The 14,900-nt window shown below is 41.9% G+C and overlaps 1 protein-coding gene across 1 annotated transcript; it reads left to right on the top strand.

Annotated features, from left to right (window-relative positions):
* Positions 1 to 4,856: 4,856 nt before the first annotated feature.
* On the top strand, positions 4,857 to 14,008 carry LOC112463476 (tyrosine-protein kinase-like otk; the record flags this gene model as incomplete). Its single annotated transcript, XM_025029903.1, has 7 exons — positions 4,857 to 5,047; positions 5,754 to 6,187; positions 6,496 to 6,792; positions 6,909 to 7,475; positions 8,637 to 8,912; positions 9,044 to 9,229; positions 9,310 to 14,008. Coding segments are annotated over 7 exons (3,003 nt in total), but the record flags the coding sequence as incomplete, so codon positions are not given.
* Positions 14,009 to 14,900: the final 892 nt, after the last annotated feature.

The raw sequence follows: 14,900 nt of genomic DNA, 5'->3' as shown, positions 1-14,900 counted from the left end.
CTCTCTCTCTCTCTCTCTCTCTCTCTCTCTCTCTCTCTCTCTCTCTCTCTCTCTCTCTCTCTCTCTCTCTCTCTCTCTCCTCTCTTTCTCTCTCTTTCGTTTTACCACCCATTCTCGCGTTGTGCCTGCCCTGCCGGCGGTTCCTTTGATCTATCGCTTCGTTTGTGCATTTAAACACGAGTCGCCTAGATGCGGAGTGGAGCAGCGCGAGAGGCGACGAACGAAAAGAGACGGAGCGAAGAGCGAACCCACCGGCAGGGGTGAGAAGGGGGAACAAAGCGAGGAAAGGGTGCGGAGCTCGAGAGGGAGAAAGGGAAGAGAATGGCGGAGAGAAGCAGATAGAAAGAGATGATTTCGCAATGAGAGGGGAAATATAGCTCGAGTGCCCTGGTAAAATCTCATCCGGACCTACGAAAGGTAAAGTGAGACTTTCGTCATTGCAAACGAGCTCTCTAACCTTCAATTTTCCTCCCAGCATCCGGGAAGAGGGGTTTCCTCTTTTTTCTTCCTTGTTTTATGACTACACCGTGCACCTTCTCCCGAGTCTCGTGGCGCTCTTTGTCGCAGCTTTGTACCAACAATTGTCGGCACTCTTAAATCCGCTTCCTCGATGACAACTCCTCGAGATTAATGCTCTTTAATAGATTCAATGGCAGAGGAGCGCATTTTCGACGCAAGCCCCTTCAAACTGCTCGTCTGTTCACCAACAAGCACGCGTTGCGAAAGGTAAGGGGCGGAAGGGAAGGAAGAGAGGGAGAGAGAAAAGAAGAAGAAATAACAATCAAACGATTCCGCCTCTCATTTCATCCCGGATTCGTCGAGTGCCCGGGGTTCGATTGCGAATCGCTCGCGGAAATTTTCACTACTAATTTCGCGCAACAATTCGAGCCAGACGGTCTGCGGAGTGGAAGGTCGATCAATGATCAGGCTCCGGAAACCGAGAGGGACTGTCACGTGAACACGTGACGATTTCAAGGTTCATTCCCACGAGCGGTGACATTGAAAACGCATCTCGTTCTCGACGATCGCGGACAACAAAACGCGCGGTAACAAATTCAATTGCGATTTTTGTCGATCGCTAAACCGTTCCTTCGTTAACATTTGCATTTAAGCTCAATCAATTTACGCAGAATGTACGCGTCCTGCATATTAGATTTACGGCCTGTAAAGGATAACGTACGCCAGGCACAACGGCGAAAAGATAATTGTTGCAATACATTCGCGCGGCCGATGTAACACGTACACGCCACACCAACGTGAAGAAAGTTATTACGTAGTCCGCGTGGAGGATTCATTTTCAAAGTAATCGCGTTCACGTGCGCCGCTCGTTGATGAAGCGTCTCTCGATGCGTCTCCCGATGAGTCTGCAGTCGGCCGCCAGCGAGAGCGAGAGAGACGCGGCGCGAGAGGAAAAAAAGTGCCGACGACAAAACAGGAGTTCGGGCAACTCGAGAGTGCAGTCGCTCTCGTTTCACGGATGGCCAACACATCGTGCCTACTGCAAAATGAGTTATTTCGCAGATCCTAGTTTTACTTATCAATTAAAATTATTTAATTCCGTTTCAAGGTAAGAAAAGGAATTATATTTGTTGCGCAGCGTTATAATTGAATGGATTGATCGAAGGGATAGATATTATGACTTAACATATCGTGAACTGCAAAAAAGAATTATTATATCTTATAACTTATAACGATAATGTTATATCGTCGTTTTATTGGAACCAGACAATTTCTAAGGACGAGATTCGTAATTTTGTACTTTTGGACACATGCATGAAATTAGATATTTGCGATCCGACTTGCAATTAGGATTTTATTTTATAAATCGATATCCGCTAATTGAAATGTGGATCAAAAGCTGTTGTTGAGGCTCGGCTGACGATCCAACCGCCGCGCCGCCGGGTACGCTGGTGCGGTAATAAATTACTCGCGCGCTTTGTAGAAATGCGAATCGTTACGTTCGCGGGAACGAGTAAATTATCGTGAGCCTACAGACTCCCAGCTGTTCCGGTTATGCGTAACGCGCGAGCGCAATTTGCGACGTTCGTCCGAATGCAATTCCCTCCGCGTGCGCTATATAACGACGCGCGTTTTCCTTTCAACTATTGGCGTATTTTTTAACGAGGCCCCAGGCGCGCGTAATTACGTTTCATTTTATCCGTCGAGGGTGCCGGCGCGGCCGATCAATTTCATGGCGTGGACTAATGAATCAAATTAATGAACGAAGCCTTATCATCCACACGGTCTTCGGTAACTGTTGCCCTGTGAGTTACGATGCACCCCCCTTCTCGCCTTCGTTTAACCAGCGTTTCTTCCCCGTCGCATAGTTGAACGTATCGGGGCTTGACTATGCTTCTCTTCATTAAGAACGATTTCCAAGATTTATCGGCAGTTATTCATTTACATTCAATCGAAGTTACCATGATTAATCGCTGTTAAAATATCATTATTATTTTTATTTTTATATATAGGATTTTTAATTTCGTTTGCGTTTGTATGAGATAAGTCGAAAATTGCAAACTTTAGTTTCGCGAATAATAAATAATGCCACCAGACACGGTGAGCACATCGACGGATTAAATGTTCTTCCCGAATCGATATGGGTTCGCTGCTCTCGGACATAATTGAAACCTCAGACAACTCCTGCCGCAAAGTCCAGATAAGTTGAGGAAAAAAAAGGGACGAGAGTATCCGACGCGAAGGGCAGCCGAGACCCTCCGGCTCTTCCGTCGAGTTCTATCTGTCCCTCACGAATAATACATGGAGAATACACATGGAGACTGGAAACGCGTCCTTCGCACGGGCCCACGGACTTTGACGAGCTCGCTCGCGACGTGCTCGTCGCGGCGAACAGCCGCGGAAACGAAGAATAAGCGGAGTGGAACGCAGCCTCTGCTCCCCTCTTAAGTCCGCGTTTTATTTGACTCGATTAAATTCATCGAGTGGGACCTCGCGCGGGCGCGGGCGCGGACGTTCTCGTTTTCAGACGACCAACGGCGGGTTTGATCCTCCCTTGGAGCAGACGCAAAAACGGCGAATAAGAGCGGCGATGGGAGGAATCGACCTGACATTCTCAGGAACCAAGCCATCCTCTTCCTTCTCTTGATCCCTTCGCCATCCCGCCTCTCTTGCTCACGCCGAGACTTCTTCTATCTCTACAGAGAATTGCTTTCCCTCCCATTGTCCTGCCTGCGCGAGTGCTTCTTTCCCATTCTAGAATTCCAGCCGGTCTGCCGCGATATCCACGCGGTTATTCGTCGCCGTTCCTCCGGGCGCTTTCCTCGACGACGCGACGGACGGCGTCGAACGTGAAGAAATTGGACGCGGGGATCGTTTGTCTCCGCGTTCGTCTCTCTTTTCCGTTCATTCGGAGAACGCCGCGCCGCCACCGGCTACTCTCTATCCCGATTTTTCTTTGCCGATCTATGTAGCACGAAGGAATCTCGCCGAAGGGACGGGATGCCGATGGAAAAAAATCGCTCGGCACGCACCACGCGCGTAATTACGCGCACTCACTTCGCCGCTCCGCAGTATATCGCGTATAATCTTCAAGTTATTAGCGTCGTCAATTCGCCGCGTGTCTAATATCCGCGATATTTAATAGCTTACGGTTTTCTTGCCTTCTTTCTTCCACGTGCTGTTGTACGCACGTGCGTCATAAATGCGGTAGCATAGGGTTTATACGAGATATCCGCAGCATACCACCGCGGATGACAACTCGCATGCTCGTCGTCAATAATAATCGACACACAACATATACGCACACGGTTATTAAAAGAGCGGAAATAAGTATTATCCCGATGCGGAGGCCAAGGTTTTTATACATGGGATGAGTGCAGGAAGATAGATGAATTAGAATGTATTTTCTAAAAGTCGAAGAGTGAAATTCACTCAAAACGAGTGAAATGCGAGTGTAACGAAAAGTGAAAATTGAGCCTGTACCCTTTGAGTGATTCGCCACTGTAAGAAAGAGTAAAATTGCGCTCTATAAGTTGGAGTGAAATCGGACTTTATTTGAGTGAAAGGACACTCTTTTCGAGTGCAGTAGATCAGTGTCCATAGGAATGAATTATGTCACTCTACAATTTTGAGCGGAAAATTTCACTCTGTTAGGGTCATTTATTAGTCGATCTTTAGTGAATCGTGATTCACTATAGCTTTAGAATGAGATTATATCACTCCAGTAGAGTAGTCGCTCTAAAAATTTTAGTGAAAAATTCACTCCTATCTTATAAGTGCCCGTTTGCCATTTATTCAATCCTCTCTTTTAAAATGACTATAAGATTTAGAGAGTTTTTTTAAATGAAATTGAGATACATGCTGAAGATAGGAAAGGATAATGTACAAATTAAGTAAGAGAGCGATGGAAAAATATTGTAATTATTGTAGTTGTAAGTTGAAAACGAAGTATATAGATGATGTGAGTGTTAAGGAAAAAACCAAGTCCATTTCTTGTAAATTATTATATTAATATTATCCCGATGCAACATAGTTGACAATCTATTAAACATTTATTTTGTTTTCTACTTTCTTGCCTCCTCTATGTATGCTCGCGTGTTTGGTAATTTGTGGTACAGCCGTTTTTATACCTAGTTGGTTGATACCATGCTATATATACCAAGTAATGAAGGAGAGTACTTGCAAATACGCGTCAAATATAACACAAATAGATGTATAAACAATGTATTTTACATATTTATTTGTAATGATGTGTAAAATTGATCTTGGACTCGATATTTCAATCACAGTTATCCTATAAGTACAAGTTTTGAGTTCGCGCGTATAGAAAAAAATCAGTATATGTTTTAGCGTACCCCTACCAATAGCAACCTTGATATATGTACTAAATACATCGTACACCGCAAACGTTTATCTTGTTAATAGCTGATCACTTTCATGGGGCACCATCGATTTCTGTTTCAGGGGTCAGCGAGGCGAGCGTGCAGCTGCAACAGCCGAAATTACCGTCCGCGATCCGCGTGGACAGCGAGGTCGAGCTACGATGTCACGTTGACGGTTCCGGCGACATGAAATACGAGTGGTTCAAGTTGGTTGCTCTTCGTCTGTTCTAACTTTGTCCAACAATTTACCTGAGCGTCTCGCGCGCACAATAACCGGGGCGAGGAGAGGGGCAACTAATGCCGGTAGAGCCAGCAAGTGGGCGACGCGGGGGTGGACCGGAACGAAGAGGGCGAATTACTAAGTTCCTAGCGTAACTGACACCCGACGTTTACGGGATTGGCCTGGTTAATTATGAAGTGACACTCCCTCGCCCCGGCGTGCGCCATCGAGAGTCTCACCTTTGTGCCGTCACCTCGAATCATCCCCCTCGTCGTAAAGGCCCGTTCCCCGCGGAACATGTTGTGCATTTAATGACGTTGGTTGCGTCTACACGTCGAAAAAACCTTTTCTTCGATGTATTTTCGAGAAACCATCGTGTCTGTCGCTATTTTTCAGTTAGGGGCGCGAACAAAGTCGGTTATCGCGCGAGATCGTTTACGCAGTTCATTAATCTTTTACAAGAAATATTTTGGAGAATAAAAGAATGCACGTGTTCCAAAAATCAAAATTAGTTGGCTAAAGTTATACAAAGACAGAGACTTGGCTTGTCAGATAAATCTCTGCCTGAATATAGAAACAACAGCGATGTAATTAGCGATATAATTAACGCAAAGTTTGATTGCACATTTGTAAAATAATTTGTACGTCTCGCGAAGATGATTTAAGTCAAGAATCGGCTGTTCATTTTACAGGAATACAATGAGCGTAGCGCGAAGCGATCGTGTCGACATCAAGAAGAAGAAGCTGCACATACACAGAGCGGTTCCCGAGGACAGCGGCATGTACACCTGTCTGGCTAAGAACGAGGCGGGATCCTCGCCGGTGACCGAGAGCTACCCGTTAATCGTTTCCGGAAATGAAACTGCGACGATTAAAGTCGTTCCGAGAAACCTGATCGCTAAGCGAGGCGAGCCGGCCACTCTACACTGCGTCTTCGAGGACGCCGACGAGGTACAGTGGTTCTTCAAGGAAATCGGCCCGCTGGAACCTGACGAGGAGAGGATGATCTTCGAGAACGGTACTCTCACGATACACGCCGCCGATCAAAGGGACCAGGGATTCTACTCCTGCCATGGGATAAGGGACGAGACAACAGTCAGTTACACGGTCGAATTGCAAATTGCCTGTAAGCACCCGTGAATTTTCGACAGACCGACGATAATAGAAACCAAAATAGTATACTAAAGATAACAAAATATAATATAAGAAGACGATAAAATCAAATGATAATATAGATAATAGAATTAAAAATACGTTTAGATCATAAAAGTCTTTAGTATTATAATATTAATTGACTGTAACGGTACTGTTTTTTAAACGACAAAAATTGTTAAATAATACAAAATAGTAATTATTAGGTACAATTACAAAGTAAACTTTTTATTGTATTTTTTTTTAAACATAGAGTTTTGAATATGAATAAAAAACTTGCAGATTTGCTGAACTTCTCGATGGCCGCCTTCGAACCGAAACGTCCAACTCAACTGGCGATTGTCGGTGAGGATCAAGAATTCCAAATAAGTTGCCTAGAACCCTTAGGGCTTCCTCCACCCAAGGTTTATTGGAGAGATCCCACGGGACATATTATAAGCGATACCGGTCCCGTGCGCGTTCAAGACAACACGCTCATCATCGCGAGGGCACGAATGGGCGAGGACGACGGCAATTACACTTGCGTGGCCGAGAATCTCGCCGGTGAAACGGATATATCCGTCCAAATAGTTATATCAAGTAGGTATATAATTTTCCCGACAGAGGGAATATAAGCGTAACTAAGAAAAATTATACATTTTTCTATGTTTAATGATTCAGAAAAATTGCAAATATTCTGTCATTTTAACTTTTAGCCCCGCCAAGTATAATAAGCTCCCCCGAGTCACTCAGCGTGATGGAAGGTGATTCCGTGACGCTGACTTGTTCGTATTCCGGCATGGAACCGCCGGTGACGCACGTGCACTGGTTGAAGGACGGGACGCAGCTGAGGGAATCGGGCGGTCCGACGAGATACCGCGTGACCGATAATCACGGCAATGTCACACTGCATTTCAAGAGCGTTGACCTGTCCGACAAAGGGCACTACATGTGTCAAGTATTCACCACGGGTTTCCCGTCTCTGCTTTCGGACCCGGCCGTTCTCACGGTTGAGGAGAAGCTCAAATTCTCGCCACAGCCTGTCAATAAACGCCTGGAGCTCGGCTCCACGGCGAAGGTGTCATGTAAGGCCCAGGGTACCACGAACCCCACGGTGAAGTGGGTCAAGGAGGGCGAGGACGAGGAATTCCCTAAACACGTTCAGGATATTAACGGCACTTTACACTTCAACGGCGTCTTGGAGGAGGACAAGGGTCGATACACTTGCATCGCCAGCAACGCCCAGGGGTCCATCAATCACACGATCAGCATTGATGTAGTTAGTACGTATCGATGCTTGTACGGTGAATGTTAAGGATGTATTACCTATACCTTCCCAGCAAAAAGTACAGTAATCTGAGAAATCCAATATATATCGGTTGTATGCATACTTTAACGGCTTACTACTATTTAACATCATAACAAGGACATTTTAATGTTACTGATTTAAGTGATTTTAACCAGTTTTTATGATTATTAACAGCGTATTTGTAAATATTCTTAATAGAATATTTACTCAAAACTTTTGGCTGGGAATCTTCCCTGAATCTAACTGCTAGAAATAAAAATCATACATGTATAATGTGGATAAAAACAGAAAGTAACGGTTAAATATGATCAAAAATATCACGCAATAGTATAAAATATTATTATAAAATGAAAATAATACGCTAAATACGAGAATAAAAAATATAAATATCGACCAAATAACACAAGAAGACGTGGCAACACCGCTCGATTTTAACTGTTGGCTGCACTGAACGCCCGACTGCTATCACATGACTGTTATAGTATCTGTTGTATATTGACAGCTGATTATTAGAAAAGTGTAGTTAATTAAAAAATGTTGAAGTGAATAAAATCCCGCTTTTAAGATATAAGGGTAAGTGGATTTCAGATGCTGTATATAAACACCGGCTGAAAATGTCGGAAACCGGCAAAAAAAGGCGAAAAATATCCATATTAGCTACGATGAAACAACGACGTTGCCACGTCTTTAGGCGTCTTCGGCGTCAAACGCCAAAATCTGCGAGAGTGCTGCAGTTTTTACTTTTTTTCTCAGAAACTAGTCACTAGTCAGTGAATCATCGTGAAATTTATAGAGAACCTATGCCAATGTATCCTCTATACACCGTAATTTTTCCGAGATTTGTTCTCTATTTTTTCTTTACATTCCGAATGCATATGTTTGATAAACTGTCAATCTCTATAAGAACACATACAAAATTAAAAAATTAATATCTTTTAAACGAGTCAGACAATCGATCTGAAATTTAACACAGATTTTTAGAACATATAAGTGCACAATCTCTGTAAATTTCAGCTTGATCCCTTTATTTTGACTGAACGGACATACATCCTTAAGCAAGCGATAAATTAATACTCTATAATAAATAAATTAATTTCATGTAATAAATTATAACGTGCTCCATTGTTTTTCACAGTCGCTCCAAAATTCACGGTACAACCACAAAATCCAACTGAGGCAATCGAGGGATATTCAGTGATGTTGCATTGTGCCGCCGAGGGTGATCCTAAACCGACTATTCAATGGGATAAAGATTCTCGCATGAACAATCTAGATAATCCTCGATTCGAAGTGTTAAGTAATGGAAGTTTGTACATTAAGGAGGTGTATCTCAGTGACGAAGGGAAATACGGGTGTACCGCTGGCAATAGCGGTGGTCTAAAGCGAGAGGAAGTTCAATTAAATGTAAAAGGTACTTGCATTAATCGCTATTACATTATTATAATATATAATTTTCTCGAATTAACTATTTTAAATTGATTAGAAATTAATACGATCTATTTTATGATAATAGATATCTGATAGAAATAATTATTATTTCAGTTGGGGATAATTATAGAGCCGACATGGATCTAGAAGCCACTGATGACGGTACGATGATGACTAAGACTGTAACGATTACTCTCAGCGCAGCCGCAGGATATATGGTGCTTGTCGTTGGTCTCATGTTATATTGCCGTTATCGCCGTCGCCGTAGGAAACAACAATATCTGCAGGAACAAACAGAAGGTATATTGTCAATATTAATGTCTGTAATAATTTAATTATGTATTATACATATATATCTAAAATACATCCATAAACTCTAGAAAAAATGGAGAACGGCGATGTGCAGGAGGAACAGACAGAGTTGAAGGAAACTGGGAATAAAGTTAATTCAACGAATAAGAAGAAAGAAAACCGTGATTCCCATAACAAGAGTGACGGCGCGGATACAGCTCACAGCCAGAGTAGCAACCAATCTAAGAAATCCAAGTCGAATTATGACAAGATCGCCGTTTCGCGAAGCAACCTGAAGGAATTGAAGCCTCTTGGTCGGGGTGAATTTGGTGAAATTTATTCTACAAAGTATCAGGTTGACAGTGACAAGGAATCCTTGGTTATGGTTAAAAGTCTGACAAACACGAAAGACGAGACTGCTCTTCAGGAATTTAAACGGCATCTGGATCTTGTCCATAAGCTTAATCATGAGAACGTTGTCAAGTTGATTGGTCTGTGTCGAGAAGAGGAGCCCGACTATATGATTTTAGAGTACACTGACTGGGGCGACTTGAAACAGTTCTTGATCGCCTCACGAAAGGACAGCAACTCCAGCCCGACGCATGAAACGAAACAACCACGTGCGCCCCAGCTATCAGTGGCGCAAATACTGTCGCTGTCGAATCAGGCCGCGAAGGGTCTGAAACACTTAGCCGATAACCGATTGGTCCACAAGGACATAGCCGCGCGCAATTGTTTGATCGCCAGCAACCTGACGATCAAGATCTCGCTACCATGCATGACCAAAGAGCCGTATCAGCAAGAGTACACGAAGCATCGGAATCAAGTAATTCCACTGAGATGGCTGCCCTACGAGGCAGTATACGAGGACGAATATTCCACCAAGAGTGACGTGTATTCGTTCTCGTGCCTGGTCTGGGAGATGTTTCACCAGGGCGAGTTGCCGTTTAACAAGTTAAACGACGAGTCCGTTCTGGCTCAGCTCAAGACGCAAACGCTCACGTGGAAGCCGCATAAGGCGGCACCACCGGCTCTTCAAGATCTTCAAGCTCAATGCTGGGCGAACGATCCGCGCGAGAGACCGACCTTCGACGAGGTCGTGTCGAAAATAGGCGAAATTGTGGTCGACAGTTGCCTATAGGCTGTAAAATCGCAACCGAATTGTGCGAGGCTCTGAATATCGGAAATACTGCAATAGGGGTAATGATTGTGTGGAGCTGTACGTCGAGAGGTAAGGCTGACGAGCGCCGAAAACCACGCGGCGGTGATCCCTCCCACGCGAAAAGGAGGGATTCAAGGACGCCGCGGTTTCGCGCGAGAATAATTAACCGGCTTTCATGTTAAACGCTTCGTATTATATACGCATAATGAATTATAGGGAACCATATACTCTTTTGTAAAAGGAAAATGCTTACTCATTAATCATTGAATGCGCGATGATTACGTGTCTCAATGACGTCGCCGCGGACCGCGATGTATAGACTTTATATGGAATTCAACATTTCGCGTTGTGCGTGTTATTTTAATCGTACGTCATTGCATTGTAATCAAGTGAGTATAGCATCTTCAGTGTACGAGGAGTTTTGATATATTTTATATATGGAGCTCGCTTTAGAGATTCAATTATCATTGTATTTTGAGCAATCTTGGATTTCTCTATCGTTACGCGAAACGTCATTTTTCCGAAATTGCGCGCGAGCAATCTTCTCCGTACTGTGTGATTATTGAACGTTATATCTCGATCTCTACTGCTTCCCTGTTATAGAGTATCAGATGGAACGAGATGAAACCATTGGTTCCGCAATAATTATTCATATTACAGTATTTTGTCGTGTCTACTAGCTCGATAAGAAAATAATATTTATTTCGAATAGCATCTCCGCTCCAATGACTGTTCTTCTATCGTCGTACTAAGTAACGATTCTGTATGGGCCCATTACACGTTATTACGCAATTAATGCAATACTTAGTATACAGTATCGATATAATAATAGGTATCATCACCATACATCGAATACTCGTAAGATACGTTAATTGTTAGGTGAGGCCGAGGCCAAACACTGATAAACGGAAACGTTCAATCGGATCGTTCGAGAAAACGATCTCGATTGAACGTCGGCGTTCGGACTCGGCGCTGCAATGACATGCATATTAAGAAAGTATCGCGACCATATCAATTGACGAAGGAAATCTTATCTACGCCTATTTTACTTCTACACCGCTAAGATATATAAAAAGAAACCTTTTATAACGTATATTATTTATAACATATATATTTATGTGTGATAAGAACGCAATCGACCACTCGTATTTGACGAAAAAGACGGCCTTGTACATATACCGATGGTATACATGTAAGTTTTTTTTTTAAGCGCGAGAAATTAGCGTGAATTATCGTGTTAATTTTTATTTATCGTGATTCGAATTTCTGATGGCTTTTTTATTTAAGAAATTTCGTATATATTTGTATCAGAGGTAAAAGGATCATGGCGCGTAAGGCTAGTTGCTAGCACGCAAGAAAATGATAACAAGAAATCAGCATATACAGAATGGTACTTAAAAAACCTATTTTTACACGCGGAAATTAGAGAGTCGATCGAATCAGAGGCGAAGTATCGCTCGCGATACTATTTTTGCAGTCGGAATCTACGGTTTGATAAGTAGCGCGAACAATCTATTTGACGCGATGGTCCAATAAGAGGGATGTGCTGAATATATATTTGACTCCGTATCCGATTTATACAACGAATATCAATGTTTATATTTTAACGGTATGTAAATTTTAACGTCGACCCTATTTTTGCATTTAATTCTACTATGTAAGAAACTGTAAAGGAGAGAGGGAACTCGCGAGGCAATTATGATGCGCACGCGTTTGCTTCTTCCACTTCATGCAAGACTTCCGTTGATGCTTCATAAGCCAAGTGTTCGCAGGGTACGAGAAAAGAGAACCGCCGGCAAGAGTAACGGCATTGAGTCGTGCAGGATAGACAGCGTTAGAAAATGCTCGTAACGAAAAATATTCGTGTTGTTATAACTTATTCCGCGTCGGACTTACGTATTACGAGTACTTACCGGTTCTAATAATTTTTGGATGTTTAACGCGCAGAGCAGTACAAAAGTTATTTAGTTATTTGTTCGGCTTCGTTGATCAACAATGCGGTTCGATAGAACTTTACATCTGGATTTACACGCTTTTGATTTTTGAAACAAAAAAGGAAGCAAAGAGTAATTGACACGTTGTCGAAAGACCTGTCAATCCTTCGTCAACGTTGATCTCCAGCACGAGTCTTATCAGGTGCAAAGTAACATTTTCATTAGGAAGTAGTGACTTATTGCATCATGAATTAAAATCGATCGCGCAATTTGTTTGATTCGATACACGTGTCTCTAGCAACGGAAAGAACTGAATGCGGAATCAATTGAAATAGGGCGTGTTTTTAAATTCATCTATTGATCGCATTATGCGCAAATGTAGCTTTTACGGAGCAAAGTTGCCTTTGCGCATAATGCGATTGATCAATCGATGAATTAAAAAACTCGCCCATAATAGAAAAGAAGCAGATCAGTGCGATGAGGCTGCTCTGACATATCCGTTTGTTCTTGGTGATCCGTCTAAAATTCTTCCGAGAATTTCTTCTCGAAAAAATTTGATGTTTCTTCCGAGGAGCAATTACGAGTGAATCTTCGGCTCTGTGCATGTTAATATAAATACGATGTATCATATACGCATATTAAAGCACTGACGTATAACACTGCCAATAATAAGTAAATACTGTTCTCTAATTTAAAGCACTCTCGTCATACCGGAAAAACGCGCGAGGCAAGCCGCGAAGGCACTTTGCCTGTGAGAGCATCGTCGTGTATTCGTGGGCGCTCTAATTAAGGATATGTAAAAGCACGAAATGAAATAATCTTTCAAGGTATCGAATTAGCTCGTAGCGTCTCTACGAGCGAATTTTATAATGCTTCCTAAATGTTCGCTATATACGTCAAGAAATATCCTTGTGATCAGTGATAGCGGGCGTACTTAGCGACATGAAATCCGTCGCGTACTTTTCGCATTTAATTTCGAGAAAAGACTCGTCGGAGAAAATTAAACTGTTCGAATGGAAAAGATGGCAGAGATCTGGAAATGTATCCAGAGTAGATACTTTCGCAATTCGTAGTATTCGACAATAATAATACGAATTCGAAGTAATTCGACAGTTTTGTTGTCAAATAGGAATCTTTATCCAAAGTTTGCGTCTGAATGAACAGGAATATTAAGTTACATGCGTAAAGTACGGGGATCGAGTATGTCTAAATGTAAAGGGATATTCTTAAAGCACGGAGTGCGACCTGAGTACGACCCATCACTGCTTGTAACATAAACTGCGTTAGGAATAATAAACATTACAGCGATCTCTACTCCGCAATTACGAGTATGTAAAGTTAAGATCAATTATCCAAGTCCTATGTGCTCATATCATTCGCTCAGATTTTAATCGTGAAACGACCATCACTGCCATAAAGAAAGCAAACAAGGCACGCCGGTCGCCGCGCCGTGCCGCATGCCGGCGAGTTTCGTGAAGGCTACCTATTATATCCAATATGTCTAGTCATACACGATGACGAAGTGAACAGCGTACGGGAAGCTCATTTGAATGACGTTCATATCCTTAGGAGTTCCAAATCGATTTCTTTTTTACAATATTTTGTAAATATTTGTACTTTTTTATCTACGTCGTACTTATGAATTTTTCGAATAGTATGTGCTACGATTAAATAAAGATGAGAAAACACGTATGTAATGCGTATCATGATTATACTCAACCCATCTTATTCTTATCAGAACCCCCCCTCCTTATCCCATGCTAAACTGATAAAATGAAGAATAGATGGTTTATTCCATCTCTCGAGGTTTTAATTTTCAACTTTAGCTAATGATTATATCTGTGTTTGTAAGAATTATCGCGGAAATTCTGATAATCTTTTTTTTATAAAAAATTCATTTAATTCATTTAAAATAAAAATTGACGCAACGTAAATAAAATCGCTATCTGAATGCACGTGATCGTTAATATTCTAAGAAATCTAGGAAATAAAGATATTAGTAAATATAGAGACTTAATGAGAGGACTTGTATATATAGTTTTCTCGTGTATCTAAGAAACATCGGTAGCCGAAAGGTAAAAGAAAAAGAATGCATGTTATTATGGGTAGAACATTTGCGAGTACTAGAGAAAGAGGTGGCGTATTACCTAATCAAATTTATTTTTACTTAATATTTCATGGTACAGTCTATACCTATTATGATATATAAAATAACGTAGTCGTCGAATGCAAACAGGTTCAACGAAAGCAGAAACGTCGACTGAGTAGCGCCCAGGAAAGAAAGGTGATCGAACGTCCGATACGAAAAACATGTAAATCATCGATGCGAACGCAGTAACGTGAGAAGTGCGTTTAGTCCTTTTACGTGTGTTTATATATTAATTTATATGTAAAGTCTAAAAAAGGTGAGGATGAGTCTACTTAATCCTTTAGTACTTAATTCATTAATACAGCGTAGCAGCCTCACTCTCTAATAGTATACTAAATATAATAATGGTATAATGCAGTAATTATTTCGTTAATATAGATTATTAACATTATATAAATAATATAATCGTCGGAATTCGTATAATAAACAATGATA

Source organism: Temnothorax curvispinosus, unplaced genomic scaffold, assembly GCF_003070985.1.
Source record: "Temnothorax curvispinosus isolate PA1 unplaced genomic scaffold, ASM307098v1 QBEX01013300.1, whole genome shotgun sequence".
In the NCBI taxonomy this organism is placed as follows: Eukaryota; Metazoa; Arthropoda; class Insecta; order Hymenoptera; family Formicidae; genus Temnothorax; species Temnothorax curvispinosus.
The sequence above is the reverse complement of the archived record's forward strand: the minus strand, read 5'-3'. Positions and strand labels throughout refer to the sequence as shown.